Source organism: Zonotrichia leucophrys, chromosome 1 (genome assembly GCF_028769735.1).
Source record: "Zonotrichia leucophrys gambelii isolate GWCS_2022_RI chromosome 1, RI_Zleu_2.0, whole genome shotgun sequence".
In the NCBI taxonomy this organism is placed as follows: Eukaryota; Metazoa; Chordata; class Aves; order Passeriformes; family Passerellidae; genus Zonotrichia; species Zonotrichia leucophrys.
In genome coordinates, this window is record NC_088169.1 from 83813562 (window position 1) to 83834013 (window position 20452).

A 20452-nucleotide genomic window follows, 5' to 3' on the forward strand; every position below is an offset into this window, starting at 1 on the left:
TTGGAAAAAGAGGTTTTTTCTTTCATAATGCAAACCATAGAAATTTATTAAAAAGCCAACAAAACAAAACCAAAAGAACAACCCAAAAAACCCCACAACTAAAAGAGGGAATATCAAGGAAGGTTTTACTAGAGATCTACTCAAAATCTGAGTATTTTTCTCCCTTTTCCCCATTCAGCTAGCACAAAACTTCTGTCACAAGATTATCCCCTGTACACCATTAGATGGGTCACACTGTGGAGAACACTTCTATCACAGAGCAATCAGGAGTGATAGTCCTGTCAGGCTTCCCAGCATATCAAAAATACAGCCTCTGGCCTTGTAACCATTTTGCCTTGAAATTAGTTCTTTCCCTGAAGGATGGGGCTGTGGTGAGAGGCCTTTGAGGGCCGCTGCCATTACTGGGGTATCTCAGCTATGTCTAAGATCAGTGGCCCAGAGTAATGCATTTATGAGTCAGGTGTGTCTTCACACTGTTGGCTATATGTTATAGAGCAATATAAACTGCAGCTCTCCTACTGCATGAGGTGTCCTTAGTGTATTCTGCAGTCTGAGAGCTAAATCAGGAATTCTTCTACAGAAGCAATACTCCCAATCTGGGTATGGTCCTAACCTGCCATAGGTGGAGGTTGGCTGCTTCTCCCAGGCAACAAGTGACAGGACGAGAGGAAATGGCCTCAAATGGTGCTAGGGGAGTTTGAGGTTGAACATCAGGAGGAATTTCAGGAATTTAGTTTCAGAAAGGCTTGCTGAGCATTGGAATGGACTGCCCAGGAGGTGGCAGGAGTCACCATCCCTGGAGGTGTATGTGGCACTTGGTGCCATGGTCTAGTCAAGGAGCTGGTGATAAGTAAAAGGTTGGACTTGATGGTCCTGGGACTGTTTTCCAAACCTAAATGGTTCTGTAACTGTAAAAGCTGTACAGTTATGGTCAACAGTCACTTCAGTAAAATTCTAGCATCCCCTGATGCACATGGAAATACTTATTAGTGAGAATTAAGAATTCAACATTGAGACCTTTAATTGAAAGGAGTTAAAATTTATGCTGTAATGCTGATGAAAATATATTGAAGGAGTTTCATCATCTTTATCTACCTTTTCCTTAAAAATGGGTCATTACAGCAGGAACATGACACATTCTTTATCTATACCCAGGAGCAGCAGCAATAGTCCCTGGTAGGTAGAGATCATTTCATTTTCTTGATTCCAAGTGTTGCTGTGTCACGTGGTGTTCCCATCTGCCTTACCTTAATCACCCCGACGGGAGATTCCCAGGGACCAAGTATTTTACATGACAGTGCATTGTCATATCTCCGGAAGCCACCAGACTTTAACCAACAGAACCACTTACCTGTGATAATAAAAACAAAATAAAGGTGTTATTGTGCAATAGTATCTTTAAGAAGGACAATGATTGGCTCACTGATTATTGTGTTTAACATTATATAGTTAAAAATACTATAAACAGATTCTAGTGCTTATGAAAGGGTAAGATTCAAAAGGATCTTCCCTTCCAAATACTACTTTCATTTTGGTATAAATTGAAGTGATAATTATCCTCAGTCACCAAAATGCATGTTCTGATGTTTAGTGGTCTGACCTGGACAAACCACTTCCTATTTAGATACTCATTTCTTCAAGTGAAAGGTGAAGATTGTATATTAAAAAGTTACATTCCTCAACAGTTTAGTAAGTTGCAAAGACTGATGGTTGTTCCCAGCATCACTGATGAGCACACAGATTGCAGGCGTGTACTCTACATGTTCAGTGCTAGTCACATCAAAGGTCGGCTGAGCACTCCTGAGACTAGGAAGGTCTACAAAGGAGGTGTGTTCGTGAACAAGGAAACTTTTCAGTTACACCTTCTGTACCTGTCCTTAAACCATCCATTGAGGGGAAGAAGTGTTCTCAGAGTCAATCAATAAAATCTGAAATTGTTTCAGAATTCCACAGGACAGCAAGATGCTATCCCAGTTCTGGCATGCACACATGTGGAGGAGTGTCTACACAGGGATCTGGGAATGTTCCTTCCATTCCCTGTTTCATACACAGGATATGACCTATCACAACCCCCAAGAACCAATCCTCGGCCCCTGACAACTGTAATAAACTCCCCACAAACACTGAGAGACAACAGGTGTTAGTTGGATCCTTTCTTCCACCATTGTGGTAGAAACAAGCCGGGCACAGGCGACATATCCCACAGAAAGGACTTCAGTCTACTCCAAGTCTGAACTATGGCCAAAAGAATGCCAAGAATAGTTACAGATAAGAGCCAACAGAAATACTAAAAAAGCTCCACGTTTTTCTTGCAGATGCACCATTCTAAATGCTGTGTCATCATTACAATGTATTCTACTTCTCCTGCAAATCCTCCTGGTACATGTGCAAGTCCTGCCCTTGGCATCCTCCTGCTAATGAGCACAGGCAGAATTATTTCTCCACATCTGCATATCCCACTTAAACTGGGTGGAAAAAATGTAGAATCAGCAGCTGGTAATGTGCAATTTTTGCACAGGGTGTTCTTTAAACAGAGTCCATTTGAACAGCTCCCATACCTAACATAACCTTCAGACATTTTACAGTGTAACTAATAGTAATACAGCCCTATAACCAGAATAATGCTGATTCCAGAAAACCTCCTTAACTACAAACACCACAAAACACAGCATTTTAAAAATCAGTAAATGTACAAAGGGCCTTTGGATTTTGCCAAAGATCTCTGTGTTTCACAGGGAAAACTGATTAAAATTTTGACAAATGGGATGAGAAATCTGATTATCTGGAAATGCCAAGTGCTGGAACATGGCTCCCTGCATTTCCTTTGATATCATCTCTCCAGGCAGCTAGATTACAGAAGCAGCAATTTAACTCCCAGCTGCTGCAAAGCTCTTCATAGGAAAGAGAAGTTAATTTAGAACACTACCAAGAGTCACAACACCAGGATCAAACTCCAAAGGACTAAAGGAGAACTGAGCATGAAATTGTTTCTTATTTTAACACTAGTCTTCAAGTGACTCTGTTGAGAAGAAAAGAAGGGTAAATGCTGGTAGCATAGCTGTGCAGCTGAACACTGGCAGCACTTGGTTCTGTGGTATGTACAATTTACCAAACACATTTCAGTGCTGAAACACTGAATTTTCTACAACTAGATGCCAAAAAGGCAGAGCATGCCAGTATGTTTTTACATTTTTATGCAGTACTTTTTGTGAAATGCTGCGTTTCATGAAGCTGCAGACCACTTTCACTGGAATCCCCTCATGCTAGAAAGCCAGTGCACTATTTTAAACTGTCCTGTACAAATAAAGCATTTAAGATTAACAGAAATCTGAATACATGGCCCACTCCAGAGCCATGAAAACGTTCTGTCCTTCCAGCACCGTCAAACCTTTTGTTTTTAACACTCACTCTGGTGCTTAGTGTGGAAACAGCAATTTGATGAAAGATTGTGATTCAACAGCATGTAATTAACCAGTCATGAAACTTCAGAGCCTAAAAATAGAACAGAAAGGAGGAAGATGCCAATAAACCACAGAAGGGTTTATGCAAGTATTTTACTCCTCCATGGTACATTGATCAAATATAACCATATTGATAAAAAATGAAGAACTATGAAATACAAGAAGTGCTGATTCTCAGAAGTACACCTCGATCTGCAGTTCAAGGAATAACACCTTTGTGTTGTCCTCACCACAGGATTACCTTTAAAGACAGAAGAGCAAGAACATTTCTCCTGCATACCCTAATCCATTTTATCTTGTTTTCCAGTTGACGACCCAGAGATAGCAGCAACAACATTTTCCCCTGTTTTACCACTTTGTTAAAAGAACCAAGTCATTAATGAAAAGAAAAAGATGAAGAAAACATTTGAGCCCATAAACTGAAAGATCAACAAGTCTGATTTTATTATGATATTATATTCTTATCTGAATGGCACATAATTACAAAGAAACATTTACAATATATTTTCAAGTATTAAGTTATGTCATTTCAAGGCTTTCACTTCAAAAAGCTACATTAATAATACACCATACAGATAGTACAGTTGGTTAGTTTCAAATAACTTCCTCCCTTCTATTTGGTTTAAATATGATTCAGTAGGCACTAGAAATGCCTGCAGCCACTGACTTTCTTGGGACTTGACCTTGTTCTTGTACCACAATACATCAGTTTGCATGTGAGAAAATCAGCTGCTCTCAGACACAGCCACAGGTCGTGTCACGACAGAGCATTGTGCAGGTTCACAGCAGAGGCCAGAACTGTCCCTGACCCTGCCATTCAGCAGTGGTGTGACAAGAAAGAATGCATATTTAATTAACTTAAAAAACACTCCTACACTGAAGTAACCATAAAAATGCCACTGGAACATCCCATGCTTGCTACATTAGCGTTTCTCTTTTCCTCAAGCACATTAAACTGAAAAATGAAGCACGTTCATGAGGTCTGAGCTAGGCAGGTTGAGATTAGGTAGAACCTAAATTATTTCCATTTTGCATATCAGTCAGTGCAGGTCCTGGTGGTTAACTCTGACTCCTGTGCACTGGTATAACCCCTCAGTTACAGCAGAGTTACCCAAGTTAAGACTGAAACTTTGAACAGCCCTGTTGATGCCACCACAGAGGTGTAAGGTCACACATATCCCACTAAGTCTCTTTTGTGCTGGCAATATCCCCTGAAGAGATGGAATTCTGCATACAGTGGAGTAAAACCTGTTTGACAGACTATTGCCTTTTTAAAAAATCATCCCGGATGACAGTAAATAATCCCAGCATTCAACTTCTTTTTTTTTTAACCAAAGACAGCAAAAGCCCTGTTACCTCTTTATTCTCATTTCTTATACTACCTTTTAAAATAAAGCAGGAAATGTGGCCAGCAGCTGGTCCCGTCTCTTCTGCCCCAACACAGCTGAATCCACTTTAGCATAAAGAAAAACAAGGATGCTAAATACACATATACTTTATCACACAGTGATGTTTCACAAAGAAAAATCCATCTCCTTTTCTACTGATGAACACGTGACAGGGTCTAGCACCAATAAAGCAAATGACAGGGAGAAAATGCTTTCACCTACTTAGCCTTAAACACAACATTTAAGGCTTTAAGAAACAAGACTTCAGAAACACTAAATAGCATCATTTAAACAAATTTAGAAATTAATCTGTTTTAGAAAAGTATTCTTTGTGAAACCTCACTTTACATGTATCATTTTCACAATCCATCTTCCCCCAACTGACATACATTTAAACAACCTAAACATTATAATACAACTGAAAAAAAGAACCCACTCATCTTTTGTGATAGGGAGAAACACTGACTACTACAAGAAAACACACACTATTTTTTGTCAAACTATTTTTCCTCCTATCTCAGGAGCAATTATGGAGCATTTTTCATATCATTAGCCTCAAGACACATATTTGCTCATCTCCAAACCGTGCTTAATTATATCAGGTTATAGATTTCTGGATACTGTAAGAGAGGCTGAATTAAGAACTCTACTGTAGAGTTAAGCACATGCATATACATGCAATATTTTGAAAATTTAAAGCTACTCTGAAGTAACATAGGAATTTCAGTGTGCATGGGCACAGAGATTTACTTATGGAAGGTAAAGTAATGAGTTACTTCGATGCACTGATTCTTCAAACCTAATTCTCCTCAGAGGTCCATGCAAGAGCAACTCCTCTATGTGAGGACTCTTCTGCAGTGATTTAACCAGTGCTCAGGCTGTTTCATCAGGTAAAACTCTGCACTGTGAATTAGAGCAAGCTAGAGAGGGGCTTTTGAATGGTTCTGTGCATCCTTAACACTAGACAGCATTTTAAACCAACAGGTCACACTTTCCTTTCCTTTTTTTCATTCAAAAAGCAATTTACTTAGACTTTTGGGACAGTCCCCTATAATAAAAGACTATAAATGCCACATCCCCCTTATTAGCATGTTTTCCTTTTTCCACTCATCACATACTTGGTTTAAAAGGAAATTTCTATTTCAAATGCATGAGCAGTTTTTTAAAATTCAAAATGTAGGTCCTGTATTGGCTACTATGCAGCCAATGTAGTTGTTTCAAAAACGAAAAAAGGAAAACAGCTAATGAGACTGATGTGATTGTAACCTCTACTGTAATTGCCATCCAGAGCTAGAAACATTTTGGCAGAGTAGGCCAAGGACCAGAGAAACCATTTTCTGAACCAGTCATTACGAGAGACTGGGATAAGCAAAGCAAGCTGTCTGATACCACATTATGGGAATATATTGATCCTTACCAGGTTGCGAGGTGGAAAACGACTGTTCTTTAACCCCTACACAACGGAGCCTGGCAGGGCAACCACCTAAAAGAGAAACTGTCAGAGAGGTTTTAATAGTAATGTATAACTGAGATGCAGTACAATTTTATATGCATGCTTTCTTTTGCCGATCATTACTATTTTCTTAAGTCTGTCCAGTGACGATGTCATAATGGAGTTTTTGTTTGGTTTTCTAAGCAAGCATTTTCGGCTCCTCAGGATAAGCAGGCTAGACATTATCTGACTCAAGACCGGGTAGTCAGCATTATCTTTACTGCGAAGCGGAGCCGAGCACACCTTCATGCATCAAGTCGGCATGATCTTTTCACCCAAGTGCTGCGAACGGGCTCTGGCGGCACCTCCGCGTGTGCACCACGCGCGTGTCAGTCTGCACGACCACTGTCGCACTGCTGCACGCAGCTCTGCGCGACTCCCATCGCCAAACAGGCTCACACCACTACCGTCCACACGCCAGACTACAGGACCTTAAACCAAGGCCACCGTCTGGTTCCCAACGTGCCGTTGGAGAGAGAATTTTTGTTACCCTGGCCACTTAAGTAAGCGCCAGGTTCCCCACCTTTGCATCTCCCCCAATACCACCCCATCACCACTGCATGGATTCTTTTCCTGCGCACCATCGCCTGCTTCCTCCGCCGCGACGCGAGGCCCTTACGGGTGAGAACCCCACGAGTACTTGCAGCAGGTACTTGACCCTACATTTTGAAGGAGGCCGCTGCCCGCCGAGCACAGATGGAGCAGAACTCCACCGACACCTGATCCCGGTCCACGTGCAGGCAGATCCCGCCGGGGGCCGCCCACTCCTCCTCCGTCTCAGTCACCGCCGCCGCCTCCTCCAGCCCGCGGGGCCGGGAGCTGGGCAGGGCGTAGTCGTGGTCGCTGCTCTCGCCGGCGGGCAGGAGGTGCTGCTGGGGGCGGCGGGGGCTGCCCGTGTCCCTGAAGAGGCTGGTGCTGAGCTGCAGCCCGCCGGCGCGGGTCCCGGCCAGGCGGCTCAGGAGCTGCCCCAGCGCGCTCTGGTTCGCCAGCACAGCCCGCAGGTAGCTGCTCTCCCGCTCCAGCTCTCGCAGGCGGCGGCTCAGGCCGCGGTTGCGGTCCCGCAGCTGCCGGTTCTCGGCAGCCAGGCCCTGCAGGCGGCTTTCCAGCCCCAGCACGTACTGCTTCTTCTTCAGCCGGTTCAACCGCGCCGCCGCCGCCGCCTTCAGCCGGCTCCCGGTCCCGCCGCTCCTCCGCCCGGGCGCCGACGGCCGCGGGCCCTGGCCCGGCGCGGGCAGCGGCTCCAGATCCCCACAGAAGCAGTCGCTCAGCTCCGCGTCCAAGTCCCAGTCCGGCCGGGCCGCCTCCAGCAGGTCTCCCAGCTCCAGCCCCGGAAACCAGTCCTCTTGCTCCCACACCTCCTGCGGGCCGCCGGGCGTCTCGGCCTCCTTCTCCTGCCGCCGCGGCTCCGAGGCGCCCGGGGGCTCCCGCCGCGGCGGCGGCTGCGGTTTGGGCCGCGCGGGGCCCGGGTCCCCTTCCCCGCCGCCATCCCGCCCTCTCGGGGCCTGCCCCGCTCCGGCCAGCGGCCAAACGGCGCCCGAGGGGCTGGCCCCGCCGGCCGAGGCCGCCAGCAGCTGCGTGAGGCTGTGGCGCATGGCGGGAGCGGGGCCCGGCGGGACGGGACGGAGCCTGAGGGCAGCGGGCGGCGCGAGGCTGCGGCCCGGCGCTCCCGCCGCGGGGGCTGTCGGGAAGCGGCGCGGGGGGGGGGAGCGAGGGCCGGGGAAGCGCCGCGCGACTGCGCCCGCGCGCGGGAAAGCGGCGTGAGGGAGTGCGGGGGAACTGCCGCCCAATGTGGAATATGGAAACATTTTCTTCAGAGAGGATGTTCTTTGGCGTTTGACCTTTGTATACCTTCAAGCCCAAACCACGAGAAGGGAGATCCGTGGAACAGCGAGCAGCCAACGAGCTCTAAGGGATCTTCAGGTGTTAGAAGGACAAATGAATTGTCGCTAGGATTGCCCTGTTAAGGTTTAGGGCTCAACGTGTTTCAATGACATCAGATCTAGGGGGAGGTTAACAAAGCCTGGGAAGAAGGATGTACTGCTGATAGTGGACACAAAGAATGCAGAATTTGCGGGCCACAAGGACATCAGGCAGAACTCCCACGATAAGGAATAAATTAATAAACCCAACTCGGCAACTGTGCTAAATCAGTTCCGACTGAGTAAAACATAATTCCAGCAGGGGGATATCCCAACTACCAGCTCATGGACTACCAACCCCAAAAAAAGAGAAAGATTGAGCGTGCAAACTAATCAGCAAGAGAGAATAGTTAACTAATAGAATACTAATTAATAAGATAATTAAGTAACTTATAGCTTCTAACACCAATTCCCCTGTTTGCTAAAACATAAATAGTAAAAAGCTTTGATAGTCGGTGTGTTTGATTTGTGGAATACCACCAAGCACCCAGGCTTGTGCAAATCTGAAATAAACGAATGTCTCACAAGTGTAATTACTGGCTTGTTGCACACCAGGTAACAGATCCAATTTCTGTGGAGAGCAGTGTGACAGGTGTGGGAGGCTGGGCCTGTAAGGGAGATGTGTGTGGTTTGGGGGACGAGAGGTGTGTAGGAAATGTGCAGGGAGTGCAGGAGGGGCGTGTGTGAGTGATGGGAGTGCAGGAGGGAATGGGGGCAGTGACAAGGGGTTTGTGTGTGGGGCAGTAGGGAGGAAGCTCTCTCACACATAACCATTGCCAAAGGGTGGGAAGGGGATTCCCTGAAGAGTGTAGAATGTGGGGTCTTTCCCACCACACCCCATGGCTGTGGCTGGGGCAGAGGCCTGTGGGGCTGTTCTGTCACCCAAGTGAGTGAGTGTTCTCTGCCCAGATTTAGAGTATTTAGGCTCCTGGTTTCAGGGTCCCTTGCAGTGACCAGAGGGATACAAGTGCTCCTCATCAAGGGACTAATTCAAACAGAGCAGCCAGCTCTCAGACCAAGGGCATAGTGTGTGATGCGAGTCACTTGGGGTTTACACTGCAGTTGCCAGCACTGAGATTAATGAAATGTGTGTGTGGGGTGGGCACCTCAGAGCAGGGGAGTATGGTTAAAAAGTAGGAGAATATGGTCCGTAAAAAACCTGTGGAATGACAGTTGTAGGAGCCAGGATGAGAAGAAATGCTGTGGTTTGTCACACAGAGGTAGTAGAGCAGTACTTTTCATCTGGCTTTGCCTGGGTTTAAGGGCTGTCCAGAGTTCAGAAGAAAGGCTGCTAGCAGCTGCTGCTTATGTAGAGTCACAATCACAGAATGGTTCAGGTGAAATGGACCCTAAAAATCACCTAGTTCCAACCCCCCTGCCTTGAGCTGGTAAACCTTTCACTAGACTAGGCTGCTCAGAGCCCCATCAGCCTCACACTGAACACTTCCAGCAATGGGGTCATCCACCGCTCCTGTGGGAAGCCTGTGCCAGAGCCAGAAACCACATCTGGTTCAGCCAGTCCCTGAGCTGGTCACTGGCCTCCAGACCTGCTGCTTCCCATCATTTCTGTAAATGATCTCAATAGATACCAAGTCTGATACCCTGCTGTGGCTTATAGATACTCAGGACCAAGAAATACTCAATCCCTTTCCTAGATTCTTGAGTTATCCCAAGACATGTGGCAAAGAACTTGAGGTACTCTGGAGGCAGCTGCCTACAGCCCAGGTGGGGGGATGCTGTTTGGCCCCTCATGGTGGTTGTTTTGGGTTTTTTTTTTTTTGTTGGACACTTAAAGAACAGAGCTGAAATTCCACAGCAAAAATCTTCCTTCTTGACTAGGAGGCCAGCAAGAGAGAGTGGGAGGTCTCTGGATCCCACAGTGCTGACAGGAAAGATTTTTCTTTTTGTCAAAAGCTGCCAGACATGCACAGAATGGAAGAGTGTATCACTAATATTTATCTGTATGAAACAGCTAAAAACAGGAAAAACACCCTGGTGGAACATCTAGAACATCGTCCAGTTCCAAAGAACAGATTGAAATAACGCAAAAGTCTTGACAATTTATTGAGCTGAATGGAGATATAAATACTACTCTGGCATTAAATAGAGTTTAAATGACTGCAGAAATCTGTAAGACTACTAGAAAACTACAAACAGTAGTTTGCTTGAGAATCAGTTGTCATATGATATTATTGGATTATCTGTTAAGTTGCTGAATTTAGAGAACTGCAGAGATATTGTGAGGTAGGATTTTCTTGGAGCCTCAGAGTCTCTTATGTTCCCAGCCTCTGCTGAACTTCAAAGCAGAATCAAATACAAAAGGCTGAGAGTTTGAGCTTTTGATCATCTTGAAAAATAAAATGGTTTTAACTAAAAAAAAAAAAAGAAAACAAAACCTATGATTCAGCAGAGGTTAGTACTAAATAAATCAAATTCATAGTTTATGTTTTCCACCCTAATCGTTCATGTCACATCATTGACTGGTTCAATGATCCATGCCCAGCTGCAAGAGTGTAGTGATTTACTTTCATAAAGGCGTAATGACAAAAAGGCTACAGAGCTGTCAGTGGAGGAGGGTTTAAGCTGGAGAGGACAGTACAAAGGAACCAGAGGAGATGGTCCCATGGAGAGGAACAAAATTCAGGCGTGTGTTACCACAGAGGCACCTGTTGAGAGGAGAACAGAGAAAAAAACTGCAGTTATGCAGCAAAGTGATGTAGTTTGATGTTCAGAGCTCTCTCCTTAGTCAGCAAATCCATACTGTGCTTTCGGTAAGCATTGAACTGCAGCAAGAGTTCATTGTACGCCTGCTTGCTGTGTTCTAGCTGTCCTTGGAGCTCTTGAACCTTCAGATCTCTGTCTGCTGCTGCTGCTGCCTCTTTCTTGAGGCACCTTCCTGCTCTCTGCATGGCTCCTTCCACAGTCTCTAGCTTCTCCTCCAGCTTCTGAATCTCCCGTTCCTTATCTTGCAGAGCTTTGCTCCTCTCCATGGCCAGGTTCAGTAGCTGCTCTTTCTCTTCATGTGCCCTTTCCAGCTTGGCCTGCAGCTCACTGCCCTGAGCCCTCTGCTGGCTCTCTGCCTGCTCGACCCTTGCAGCAGCTTGTTGGTGCCTCTCCTGTAGGAGCTGCGGCTGCCTCTTGAATGAATCCACCTCCTGGGCATAGGCATCTGCTAGTTGGCTCTGAGCTTCCCGCAGCTCCTTCTCTCGCTCCTGGGCTCTGTGACTCTCAGAAGCATATTTCTCCTGCAAGGAGCAGAACTGCTGTGAGAGCCTCCTGGCCTGGGCTGCCAGCTGGAGCATTTCAGCTTCCTTCCCCCTCACAGCCTCCCTGAAGAGTGCTTCCCTGTCCTGCTGCAGGCGCTTGCTCTCCTCCCACAGCTGCAGGTGCTGGTTTTTGTGCTCATTTTTGAACTGGATCATCTTTTCATGGTTTTTGACCAGATCTGTGAAGTGCCCCTCCAAATACTGAATGTAGTGGGTCTGGGTTTTAATTTTCACAGCATCCTCTCCCCTCAGTTTCTCCAGCTCCATGTTGAGCTGCTCCAGGTCTCTGCAGCGTTTGTGTGTCATCCACTTTCCCCTTCAGTACAGAGACAAGATGATGATGCTGTTCTAGGTGTGAAAGCAGTAGCACCTCCTCACTCTGCTCCTTAGAGCTCTCACAGAGTTCCTCCAAGCTTTTTGTCAGATCTTCCACATCTTTGCCTGTCTCTGGATCACCTGTGGAGTCAGCCATAGCTGCTCCTGTCTCCTAAGCCATGGACCACCTGTCTCATGCAAAGACAAGATAAAATTTTATAGTGGCTGCTTCTTAGTGACACCCAGCATAATTAAACAGTGCCCTGTGGTTGTGTGGCCAACACTGCTGCCATAAGCTGGTGGTGTTTCTCTGGAAGTCCAGAGAAACTGATGTGGGGGAACAGGACCTCGCAAAACCAATGTCAGCCAGCAACAACACAGGCCTGCTGCCTTCCCCCTCCTCTGGTTCAGAGTCAGGCACACTGAGACTCAAGGATGCCAGACTCTGTGAGCAACAGCAAAGAGTGTGGGCTTAGTATTTATGCAAGCCTATTCATTTGCTGATGACTAGCTTAGCTAATTATTCCTTCTCGAGGCACTGCTGTTGTAGATACAAGAACTACTATTATATTTAGGTAAAAAGCTTGTAAGTGATAAAGCAGTAAATAACTCCTTACACAATCCTTTTCCTCTGCCTTTATTTTCGCCTACAGCTCTGTATTGTAACTGCAAATAAAACACAGAGGGTTACGTCAAACTTTTAATTGATTTACAAGATTTCATTGCTAGTTAAAAATAACTGAATAGCCTTATACTGTGCTTAGAGATTTATGAATCAAGTAAAAGAGCTATAACATCTTAATAAATAATGAATGCTCTGTGATACTAAGCCTCTGTGCCTGGAGAAACAGTTCCTCAACTGAATTTTCACACTAATCTGCTAGATTAATTTAGACATGTAATTTTAAAAATCTGGTTCTTAATTTAAAAATAAAGAAAATATTTCTATTACAAAATGATTATTGGTGCTGAATCACAAAGCATGCTACCCAGACATTTGAAAAATTAGCCTGCAACTCATCTAAAAGTTTTTCATTTGGACGCAGACCTGAAACAGCACACTGATAATCAGGTTTTGTGAATTCCTGAGCTTTGACTAGAGGTAAAGATAGGATGTGGGAAGGAGCCAGCTTCAAGTAAGGATGACAGAAAATGTACAACAAAAATGAATAAACTCCTGTGAAGCACAAAGCATTACACAGCTCTGCAGTAGTGACTTCAGTACAGACACCAGCTTTGCCTCCACCATCCTGAACTCTCTCACTGCTGTTGCTGCCTTGGATCCTTTGCAAATAATGGAGGAGAGGGGGAAGGACTGAAAGGTTTAGGCCATTCAGTGGAAATACAACAAAGAGCAAGGTTTAAGAAGAGAAAACTATTTTCTTACCACGTATTTTCTTCTTCCTGCTGTTTGTCATCTCTCATATTGTGAGGCTCTGTTTCCATAGAGGTAAGATGCTGAATCCAGTCACTCCAGAGCTCATGACCTCATCCATGCTGCTTGGAGCCAGGCCAGCCCCACCAGGGTGGCTGAAAGAGCTGGCAGTGTTTCTTAGCAAACAAACATTGCTGACACTCTCAAAAGCACCCAGATTTGGAAAGGAAAGAGAATTTCCACAAGCTTGAAGAACTCCTCGTTCTCGGCTTACATCCTGCACATGCCAGAATCAGAATAGCAGGCTCTGACCTCAGAACAGACTGAAGGTCCATGGAAAGTAAAGACAGACCTTGCCCTGAACAACTCGCAACTTTATTTAGCAGCTAATAAAAATCTGGCCAACAGGATAGGGAAGGGAAAAATAAATGCAACTGGAGGAAAAAAGTCAGTGCAGGCTTTGCTGAATCCTCTGGGAAGGGATACAAAGGAGAAAGAGGAGAGTGCTTTGGGTAACAGACATGGAGTACACAAGTAAAGGAAGGCACAGGACAGGTTTCAAAATGGGTGAAACCAAAGCAGTGGGAGTTGCTGCACCAACTCAGCTTTGCAGCCCTACTTGCAGCAATGGGAGGTTTCTGAACACAGAGCTCAAAGGAGAGCTGGGAATTTGAAGCCTGTTTTATAGGAAGTGAAAACAGTGTAATTCAGAAGATATACACATGTGTATGTATGCATATACACACATATGTGCTAAAAATAAATCATGGGATAAAAGACAGATGAACTTGAAGACAGATTAACATGAAGGAGAAGAGAGGAAGGAACTGTTGTGTTTCTGCAGACAAGAATGAATACATAAAGATATTTTAGGAGTGTGGCTGCTTTGATTCTTAATTCCAGTTCACCTTTATGACAAAGCATAGCTATTAATTTATCAAACTGCCCTTTAATGAGTAGCTAATTATGCATCTTTAAAATTTTGGTTATGGATGACTAAAGGCTTTCCTTTTGCCTTGAGAACAAAGTAAGTAGTTTCTTGAAACTTTTTGTCTTAATCAACTTCCCAACTCACATTTCTCTGTCAGCATATTATCATACTACTGAAGTTAATGATTCTGTACACAATGAAAGGTATTTAAAAACTGGGGAGGAAGTTTTGTACTTAAGGGACAGTTTTTGTTACCTGTCTCAGTTTCTTGGTCAACCTAGATGAGTACCTATGTCATTAGATAATTAACTAGTTGATCAAACTAGTTAATTACAAGTGCAATATGCAAGTAAATCTTGCATTCATGTTCAGGTAGCTTTTCAGAATTTGAGGTTTGGTCTATTAGTGAGGTGATACAGAGAGTCTTTTGAGATACCAGAAAAATTCTGTGTCAGTCTCCAGGAGGACTAAAAGAATAGTAAGACATAGAATGTCTTCTACTTGATCAGAAGACAAAGAGATTGTCACTGTCACAAAATAAACATTTTATTTTGATAGCAGTGAAGTTTAGATATAAAAATTTGGTAGAGTATAGAAGACAGCAGATTACATGACACTTGTGGCCCACTATTGAGCAGCCCTTCAGTAGTGACTTCTGAGTCAGTTGCTGGCTTTGAGGGTCCTGCAAATTTGGAGGCAAAACACAGGCAGGTCCTGCAAATGTGGAGCCTTAAGACCTCATCTCTACAACTGAGCCTACAGCTGATTTGACTTCACAATGTATTTGAGCTTCACCGGAGATAAAACTGCAACACAACCATTAATTCTGTGACACTGTAGGTCATGTTCACAGCCAGCTATGTTTTCAGATGAAAAATTTATTCATGTAGGGAGCAAATACAAATAAATTAGGTGCCTTTTCTTTTTCAGAATTACTTTCTGGAGTGACTCTTCAAGGATATACAATCAAAGGAGCAGCTGTACCATTTTGGTAAAAAGACATTGTTCTGAAGTGTCATGTGCATGTGTTCCCTAGTCAAAAAGTGTTTTGTATATATCTGGCAGAGTGGAAGCTGTAGCAGTTACCAATCTCATACAAAACACCTGAAGCAGGAAGATATCAAAGACTGGCAAACTGCTTTTGACACTTTTAGACTCCACAGACTGCCTGGCTGATGAGAGAGGAAGTGGGTTCCCTGGAAGGTTGAAGAGCATCTTTCCTTTTTTCCATTCACAGTGTAAAATATATACCAAGTAGCATTTAAATTTCTATTATTAAATCAAGCAATTGCATGAGAGCTGTGAAGAGCTCCCTTCTCCCTCTACTCTAACTGAAGTGAAAGATTTCAGCAGTTTTTAGACTTATCTGTAGTAAATAATTGTGCATTTATTTTCAAAAATGTTTTCTGTCTGCATTTTGTTATATTGCATGCTGAATGGCTAACATAAACCACTAGAATTTAATAAAAACTGAATTCCTATTTAGTTTAAATAGTCTGCATTTATTAAAAAAAAGAAAACAAAAGGAATATATTTTTTATTTTATGTATTTTTCTACCAGTAGCATGCATTTCTAAAAGTTAAAACTCCAGTCTTATTTCCTATGCCCCAAAACTAAGCAAAACCCGCCACAGTCCTCCCAGTCTCCTAACGGTGGCGCTGAAGCACAGGTAAGTTCAGTTCTTGCAAAAAAACCCAAACTAATGGATACAGGTACAAACAAGTGCACTTTGGAGAATAAATACCCAACATTCTTGTCATCACTAAAACTGGCACATTTAGATCCTTTTGAGTAGCACTGGAATAAAAAAAGTTTCACCTTTACATCTTCAGCACTTAAGACTAAGTATTGTATGCTAACAAAATGATTAACACATATGTAAAGCAAACCTTTTATAACCCTGATTTTTTACAGTACATTGGAACTAAGTCCTCTGCACCTTGTAGAACAGGACATCAACAGTACCACTTCATGCCACACTTCTTTCATTGGGGAAGTAACTTTCATGTCCTAGAAATGTACAATTACAACTAGAGGAACTTTCAAAAAACTAAATTCTTCATGCCCATATTCCATGCTGGTGAGATCTAACATGGCATAATGAGGATACAAATACATACCAATGAGCTTTAACACTAATGCTGCTGTCTTATCAGTAAGGCTTCAAGAACAAGCCAAGCAATGTACAGAAACAGTTGACTTGCTCTTATATTTCTGCTGGTTATTGGGATCATTTAAGGGATCAGAAATGCTTCAGTTAGACAACACAGTCATCCAGGTATCACAGCTACCTCTAACACTGGGTTCTGTAAGCACCTTCTTTCTTGAAGTTGTTTTCAGTGAATAAGAAATTTTAAAATCCCTACAATTTACACAACGATCTGCAAGCAGATGTTTGAAATACAAAGTGACATCTGACAGCACAAAACCAGAACAGTAACAGAGCAGAAGCTGTCAAAAAAGCTACTGCTGTGTTCCTCTTCCAGGTTCCACCCCCATGCTTTCAATTTAATTCCCAAGGTTTCTTTTTGACACTAACAAATAAAAATCCACCTTATTTAGTCAATTTGGCAACCATAAGCATCCTGAGAGGTAGTGTATCTTCTATCCAGGTGTTTGGAGAGTTCATCATCTTCTCCCAAAGGGCAGTTTCATCTGAAGTAGAATCCATCCAATCTACTGTAGTTCCATAGCTTTTGCCTAGAAAAATAGCAGTTTTAAGAGAAAAATTACTAAATATGCTGCAGAGTTAAGCACAGACAATCAAATTTGCCTGCTCTAAAATGGTTACACCTCCTTAGGTAGCTGACCTTGTGGTTTGGAGATCCAGTTCTACATTTTTACTCTTGAGCAATTATGTCAAATACAATTAACAACAGTTTCACACAAGTTTTGTCATCTTTGTCCAGATTTTCTCCTTTTTATCCTTGGTCTTTTTGTCACAATCCCAAGGAGAAAGATGCCAATTGCCCATACATCTGAGAAGACTTAACAATAAAACAGGGTACTGATTTTGTACTGAAATGCAACCTTGGCTACTCTAAAATTCAAATTAAGATTTATTATTCTAATTTGTAATTTAGGTTATTCTGGTGAGCCATGCAAGAAATTAATTTGTGAAGAGTAGCTTGTACATTGCATTTCTTGAGAAGACTCCAAACACATGCTCCCCTCACATCAGAGAGCAGAATGAAAGGGACAAATAGAAGAATTGTATGCATTTTCCTGTTGCTATATCTGCACATCTTATATTGCCCTTATGCTAAAAACTTATTTGCATTTATAATTCAGTATCTTCCAATCTTATCCTGCATTTTTGATCTATGCTTTTATTTCCACCCACTGCTGTCTTTACACTATGTTTTTGCATGAGTAGATTTGCAAGACATTATCAGAGTTCAGGTGAAGGAATACCTTAATCTTGTACTTTAAACAGGACCAAATACAATGTATGGCCAGGCAAAGGTTTGTTTCTAATATTTCTTCTTGTCAGTCATTGTAACCCTCCTAACATGACTATTATGTACATTTCAGGATCTGTTCTGAAGAATAGGTACATTACTGAACAAAACTGTTTAAGAAAAAAGAAAAACTGAAAGAGAAAAGATGGAAAAGGAAAAAAAAATATGAAAGACTACTCTGTAAATTAAGTATTAATGTGGTGATTGTCCAGTACCTGTTCCAAGGCCTATCCGGAGGCCTCCCAGAAAGTGGTTTGCTAGTTTGTTGTGATCCCAGACTGTGAGTTCTATGCAGGCTTCTTTCAAATCTTCTGGTCTAAAGCCATCATAGACCATGGTGTGGTTGAACACTGGGTTTGTAGTTTTTGTAACTGTCCTTGTTTTCTGGCGACTTTTTCTGCTGGTGTCTGGAAGAATGGTACTTCAGAGAGAAAAAGCACTGTCAGTTTGCACTTGCACAGCACAGCCTGCATTAAACATACTGAAAAGGCAAAACCTTCTGATTAACTGTGTTTTGCATGGTAAAACAGGACTGAAGATAACAATGCTTTACAGAGATGGAGTGAAGGGTGATATTCTCAGCCCCTTACAGGAAATACTGGCAGCAGGTATCCACCCTTGTGCTTCAGAGGATGGAAGGGCAAGTCAGGTGGGGAAGAGGCACAAGGGAGTTTATTTGCTGTGTTATCACTGATGACACTGAAACATTTTGTAGCCACCAGAGATTTCCCCAACCAGCTTGTTATGCTTGTCTCTTCATATTTTTAGTCTGTATGTGGAAAGGAAGGGGGAAGAAATCCAACTATGTATTCACACTATTACACTATTTCACGCTTCTGTCTCCTCCCAAAATTTGCCAAGCTAAACCATGTTTTACAAAAACATGCTTTGCTTAAATGTGAATAAAAGCCAGAACAGTTTGACTATTCCTTCCACCAAGTGATTGAGAGACAAAACCAAAGTGTAATAACAACACAGAAAGCTCTCCCAGTAAGCTTTACTTGGTGGTACATGCTTAGCATCTGGAAGCTGTAAACTATGCAGGACAATTTGCACTACAGTAAAGGAGAATCAAAAAGCAATTCAGTGTTCTTCTAATATGAACGTAGAAAAAGAAGATACAATGAGTGCAATGGTAGCATTATTAGGCCACCGTGTTTGATGACTTTGACCACAATTCTTACCATTTAATAAAAGAGTTGAGCCTATTGCCTCTCAGAGGAGGGAGGTTATGGCATTCCTTCACCCAGATGTGCACCTCACCAGTAGATAGAGTCTTCTTTCCTGTAAAAAAACAACCAAACGAAACATCTGCTTAAGCAGATGGCTTTTAAAGGTATTTTGTCTGATGCAGCAGTTCTTGCCCATTTGCAGAGGTGATATTTAGCCTGGACTTGTTATCTCACATCTTAATTCAACATTGCTGTCTGTACTCTGGAAGTTGAAATCTTCATCGCATCAAAGTACTGCAAGATCACATCATGTCTGCCTTCCTACAATGACTTTTCTTTGTTACAACTAAGTAAACACATGCCACTGGTCTTCTCTTCCCAAGACTCCTAGATAAACAGATCAGCTTGTCATCAGTCTATGTGATGTTAGCATTTATTGTTTCTTATACTTTCAAATAAGCTTTTTTATGCTATTAATATATTTGGTTCTTACTGACTGTCTGTCTGAATTAAAGACCTGACCTGGCTTCACTCTCAGATTGATCCACTCTCTGTTGCCAAACCAAACTGATCAGACTGCTATAAATTCCTGCTTTCTAAATACTTGCTGCTACTTCCTACACCTAGTATTGCTTGAAATTCTGTGTGTTGTCATTGCTTAGCACATCACAGCATCTGCCTGATGATTTATAATCTCTAAGATTATTGAGAAAACAGAATTTTGTTACACATATATATTGCATTACAAATTTTAGATTATGACAATGAGGTAATTTCTTCTTTAGTAACATTAAACAACAAAAGATCTCAAAATAGTCTTTGGAGTTCTTAACTGTATTCACAATCAGAGTGACATCTAAAAAGAAAACTTTTATGGTGAAAGAAGCTATCTGAAGTGAATGACAAACATTAAACAAGGTTTGCTTTTTTTTAATTAAAAAAAAAAAGGACAAAACCACCAAAGCCTTGATGAACAAGCAAAGCAGCAATGCTTACCTCCTATTGGATGTGGGACATACTGGAGGGCTAGTTTCATCTCCCCTCTGTTTTCTAGAGGAAGAGTTATTGCTGAAGTCTGAAATGAAAAGAAAATGAAACCAAACATCTGACATTAAAATGGTGCTGCACTTGCTCCATATCCTCAGAAGGTTTACTACATATTTGGTTAATAGGTGCCTTCAGATTTCTGTTTCAGCAATATGACAATGAGAAATACTTTGAAATTCCTACTCCTTAGACTGTGAGAAAGTTTCTCCTACTGTAAAAGCTAGCTAGACTACAAGACATCTCAGAACTGTATTTCTGTTTACCAGTGTATAAGTATTTATGATTATAATCAGCACAGAACCCACAGAGCACATAAAACCAAGCCCAAATAATGACTTGGTTTTGCACTTACACAGCAGAAAATGCAAAACAGCCTACCTACCCTTGGCTTTAGAGGAAACCAGTTGATCTGCTTACTGGATGGATCATTCCAGTCCCAAGCTCCTAAATCCAACTCCACTTCACCAAGGAAGCTATTTCTACCAAAGGTATCATTGTGCCAGACAGAGATATTGAGGCTTTGATTCTTTAGGAGCTCCTTCTCAATTTTATACTGCCAGGAAGAAGTAAGAAAAAAAAATTAAAACAAGCTGAATTTTTACCTATGCTGTGTCAGAAAGTGAT

The 20452-nt window shown here is 42.8% G+C and overlaps 3 protein-coding genes across 11 annotated transcripts in view; all 3 read right to left on the reverse strand.

Moving 5' to 3' along the window:
• Positions 1–28: 28 nt before the first annotated feature.
• CREBZF (CREB/ATF bZIP transcription factor) lies at positions 29–8003 on the reverse strand. Of its 4 annotated transcripts, XM_064719773.1 has the most exons (4): positions 7005–8003; positions 6267–6344; positions 4844–4914; positions 29–1351 (listed from the first exon to the last, which is right to left on the reverse strand). In XM_064719773.1, the coding sequence occupies exons 1-2, from the start codon at positions 7931–7933 to the stop codon at positions 6296–6298; spliced, it is 978 nt and encodes a 325-aa protein (XP_064575843.1). In that variant the 5' UTR covers positions 7934–8003; the 3' UTR covers positions 29–1351; positions 4844–4914; positions 6267–6295. The 4 variants fall into 4 exon arrangements, with proteins under 4 accessions (XP_064575843.1, XP_064575853.1, XP_064575864.1 ...); XM_064719794.1 differs by lacking the exon at positions 29–1351 and having other exon boundaries at positions 3836–4914; positions 6923–8003; XM_064719765.1 differs by lacking the exon at positions 29–1351 and having other exon boundaries at positions 3864–4914.
• Positions 8004–10842: 2839 nt separating this feature from the next.
• On the reverse strand, positions 10843–13286 carry CCDC89 (coiled-coil domain containing 89). Its single transcript, XM_064701851.1, is given in 3 exon segments — positions 10843–11827; positions 11829–12029; positions 13229–13286. Coding segments are annotated over 2 exon segments (1038 nt in total). The 5' UTR covers positions 11999–12029; positions 13229–13286; the 3' UTR covers positions 10843–10959.
• Positions 13287–15548: 2262 nt separating this feature from the next.
• Positions 15549–20452, reverse strand: part of SYTL2 (synaptotagmin like 2) — a 53690-nt gene continuing 48786 nt past the window's right edge. For 3 of the 6 annotated variants that reach the window (XM_064719936.1, XM_064719929.1, XM_064719920.1), the window contains exons 15-19: positions 20211–20381; positions 19778–19856; positions 18794–18893; positions 17825–18030; positions 15571–16848 (exon numbers count right to left, since the gene is read on the reverse strand). In XM_064719936.1, coding sequence (XP_064576006.1) covers positions 16703–16848; positions 17825–18030; positions 18794–18893; positions 19778–19856; positions 20211–20381 — 702 coding nt within the window. In that variant the 3' untranslated portion in view covers positions 15571–16702. Of the gene's footprint in view, positions 16849–17824; positions 18031–18793; positions 18894–19777; positions 19857–20210; positions 20382–20452 lie in introns of all 6 variants that reach the window. The other 3 variants (XM_064719903.1, XM_064719896.1, XM_064719911.1) reach the window with 3 other exon arrangements.